Genomic DNA, 4,141 nt, shown 5'->3' with positions numbered 1-4,141 from the left:
CTCCCCAAAACCTTCCCTGGAGGACCCCAAGACTCAGATGCCCTGAGTCTTACAACAAAGGAAAATAAACCCCTCCCTGGATGACCTTGGAAGATCACCCTGTTTCAATTCCTTGAAATGCAAACCAGAAAGATCAGGTTTCTCTCACCCTCACTCAGAGTCCCTGCAAATGCAAGCTTTGTAACTCTAACACAAAGAGATTGACAGCATGGTACAGCGGAGATGGCCTGACACACACTGATTTACTGCAGAGTAACAAACACTGCCATTTACCACCATATCACATTGCCTCTGAACTAGGCTGAAAGGCCCACAGAATGTTTGGAACACTATGATTGCCCGACATTCCAGAAATGATGCTTGGTATAAATGCTTTGACCCAAGTCCCCATTTCTTGGCTACCAATGTCCAGCATCCCCAACTGAAGGGCTCAGCTTCAGAAGAGAAATGACCAGATCATCACAGAACAAGAAAGAATTCAAGTGGGGAATTGCTTTTTAAGTGATGATCATTGCCCAGTGCTTTGTGCCTGGGTTTCTCAGACAAATCCTTGGATCATCCTTCATCAAAACAGATTTTTATAACTCCCCAACAGGACTGGGTCCCCGTTGGTGCAGATCCCAGTCACGGGAAAGGGAAAGTGTTCTGCACCCCAGGAGATCTGCACTTACATGGTCTTGAATTGACAAATCTGCACTTAGCTCAAACGGCAATGAAAATGTTTTTCTTGCAATTACGCATTTGTACAGCAAGGTCTGCATTAGGGGTGTGATTCGGCTGGTGTGAACAGTTAGGCTAAAACTTATAACAAATGAGCAACCACTTTATAGCAGTCACTGTGCTGCTCTCAGAGTTTCATGGAAACAGGGAGAAAACTCAGATTTTCCTGCTCTGAAAACACAGGCCTCTACCACTGGAGCTACACAGTCGAGTAGTTCTGAATACATCCGCTAGCAGGGCAGGAACACACACACACACACACACACACACACCAGACCTGTCTGCACAAGCCATCGTTGCACTGGCTGGACCAACATCAGTTACTGTGGATCTCACACAGTCAATATTGCCCCACCTGTGTTGAGATGATACCAGCCACACTGCTCCCCTGGGAAGAGCCCATGCCTCGGAAGCCTATGCCCAGAGCATGTGGCGGAGAAGTCTGACTCTCCCACCACATTCTCCCTACCTCAGCAATCCCTGCAGTATATTGCAAGAAGGATGCCCAGCATGCAGTGAAGAGGCAGCTGCAGCGCAATCAGATCTCTGTGGGTGTTTTTCTATTTCTAGCTGAGCCACAAACAGAGAAAAGGGACGTCCTCTCAGTGGGACCGGCTTTATAACGCCAATGTCAATAATGACTCCATAGTTACTGCTGCATCCAGGCTTCTGTTCTAAGCCCTGTCTTCCCCTCTCCTCATTTTGAATTGAAGCAACCAATTTGTTCGTGACATGTCAGGAATAGAATTTTTCTAGGGATTTTGTGAAGTTTAAGATTAAAGAAAGACTTTCAAAGGCAAGTTGATCCAAAACTAACAGTGATTTTAAACAGATGCCCTGTGTCTTGCCTTTGTCCCACATGTCCTTGGCACAGCAAGCATTTTGGAAGCTTACACTTGGAAGGGTACATCTACACTGCAGCTGGGAGGTGTATTTCCAGCTAAGATAGACATACACACATTATCTCTGCTCAAGCTAGCGCCTAAAAATAGCAGTGGCACAGGCTGGTTGAATCCAGCCCCCAGGTACATACTCCCATATCACCTCATTGCAGAGGTGATATGGGATGCTGTTCCAAGAGCTAACGGAAATGGTATGCCCCATACACAGGGATTGACTGAGAGGATGCCCAGCTTGCTGCCAGTGATGGCTTCCCCATGATATTATCTGCAGTGTACATGACAAATGGCATCTAATTTCTGGCAGCAGTGCTTTACAAGTGACTGCCCCGCAGGTCCAGAACGTGGCCCCCCTCTCCATAATGAGAGAACCTACCTTCCATAATGGTGACTGGATCTTCCATTTTGGGCCGCAGTATATTTGGGCCAAACACCGTGGCAAGGTTCTGGACGCTCATCTTGTTCACGCTGGAGTGAGACTGAACTTCATCAAGGAATCTTCAGGAGCCCCCCAGAAAAAAAAAAAAAAAAACAGCAAGAGAGAGAGAAGAGTAAATGGTACATGAAACCTTCCATCTCACTAGTTCCTTGTGCTCCTATAGCCATCAGTTGTCACTCATCTTAGACTGTAAACTCTGTGGGCAGCAGCTGTCTGAATTGGTTCTTATAGCACTTAGCGCAGTGGGGTCTCGGGCCATAACTGAGTCTCCTCAGCGCTGCCACAGAACAAATCTATAATAGTAACTCCAATTCCACCAGAACGTGGGAAGAGGAAAGGGCCAGTGGTCACTAGTGCTGCAGACATGGGACCATTTAACGTGTGAAAACTGAGGTTCTTGCCTCTATTAACAAGGATCCACGATACACCAACCACATCACCTGTCGGCGAATACTTTTCACAAAACAACTAGTCCGTATCTGACCTCTCGGTCCTCAAAGGAAACCGAAACAACACCTTCAAAAGACAAGCTTGGGAACATCAGTTCATAACTCTGCTACACATCAAAAATCAGACATTTTATAAAGACACTGGATTTATGGCTCATTACAATAATCTGTAACCCCCTCACCTTCCTTTGTCCTATGGCTGTAGTAATGTTAACTGACCACTTCACTTTGAATGGGCTGTTGCAATGTGTGCTAACTCCATATCTGTCTAGCTGTGACACTTCGGCTGCTCTACACTACAGAGTTAGGGCAAGTCTACACTACAAACTTGCACATAGTGCTTCTGGTGAAGACACTCTAAGCCATTGGCTTAATAACTCCAGAAGTTATGTTGGCAGGAGAAGCTCTACACAGGAGTTAATGTCGATATAACTATGTCTCTGAGGCGTAGATTTTTCACACCCTTGAGCGATAGTTATATCAAAGTAAGCTGTAATGTAGACCTGGCCTTAGGTTGACACAAAGCAGCTTACATTGACCTACCTATGAAAGTGTCTATACCTAAATTTCGCTCCCACTGACGTAACTGTTCAGCTACGCTGACTTAACTCCATCTCCATGATCAGTGTAGAGTCAATGTAGCTAGGTCGACACAGTGTTATCTATGCTGAATTACTTATGTCAACTGTTACGGGCCTTCAGGAGCCTTCCCACAATGCCCCACACTGACAACACTGACATGATACAAGCGCTCCTTGTGAGGATGCGCACTGCCAACACAAGGAGAAAAGTGTAGACCACACACAAGTGATGTGATTAGCGTGGTGGTGGTATGCCAACCCAAGGTAGGTCAACTTAATTTTGTACTGTAGGCATGGCTCGAGTACCTTTCACTGACCTGAGGAAGAGCTCTGTGTGGCTTGAAAAACTTGTCTCTCTCACCAACAGAAGTTGGCCCAGTAAAAGACATTACCTCACCCACCTTGTCTCTCCAGGAATTCACAATGGCAATTTGAGCAAATTCCTGCTGTTTCTCATCCAGGAACATGGCAGAAAGGAGCAAACCACCATTCCCAGAAGAACTGCCACTCTTACTGCCCCCCCCGCCCCTATATATTTTTTAAAATCATAGGACAAAAAATACCATCCATTTTTGTGGAAAAGGGTGAAAAAAATTGAGGTGAAATGGCCCCCCCAAAAGTCTTGCTATCTTACAGCACGAGGGGAGACAAGGTGGATCTGGTGATAGCCTTTATTGGATCACTTTCTGTCGGTGAGAAAGATAAGCTTCTGAGTGTGCACAGAGCTCTTGCTCAGGTCTGAGAACCGTACTCAGAGTGTCATAGCCACATAGAAGGTGGAACAGACTGTTTAACATAAGTAGTTAATGAGACTGGAAGAACTTTAGCACGAAATCTGTCTGCTCCTCTGCATTAGCACAGTGTGTAGAGCAGTGGGTGCCCAGTCTTGGTTTGTGCCTAGGCACTACCATAACAACATGATTAATACTGAGTCCTGCTGGCAGGGCAGTGGGTGAGGGCAGCAGGTGAGGGCAGCCTGTTCTCAAGATAAACCAAGTGCTTCGTTTATCAGAGCTGCATGAGCACGGAAAACATACACATTTTTAAAGCAGG

The 4,141-nt window shown here is 46.1% G+C and overlaps 1 protein-coding gene across 1 annotated transcript in view; it reads right to left on the bottom strand.

Annotated features, from left to right (window-relative positions):
- Window positions 1-4,141, bottom strand: part of ARHGAP22 (Rho GTPase activating protein 22) — a 271,268-nt gene that overhangs the window by 26,613 nt on the left and 240,514 nt on the right. Inside the window, exon 8 of the mRNA XM_032797385.2 lies at window positions 1,996-2,117. Within this exon, the coding sequence (XP_032653276.1) occupies window positions 1,996-2,117 (122 nt within the window). The remainder of the gene's footprint in view (window positions 1-1,995; window positions 2,118-4,141) is intronic.

Source organism: Chelonoidis abingdonii, chromosome 16, assembly GCF_003597395.2.
Source record: "Chelonoidis abingdonii isolate Lonesome George chromosome 16, CheloAbing_2.0, whole genome shotgun sequence".
In the NCBI taxonomy this organism is placed as follows: Eukaryota; Metazoa; Chordata; order Testudines; family Testudinidae; genus Chelonoidis; species Chelonoidis abingdonii.
The sequence above is the reverse complement of the archived record's forward strand: the minus strand, read 5'-3'. Positions and strand labels throughout refer to the sequence as shown.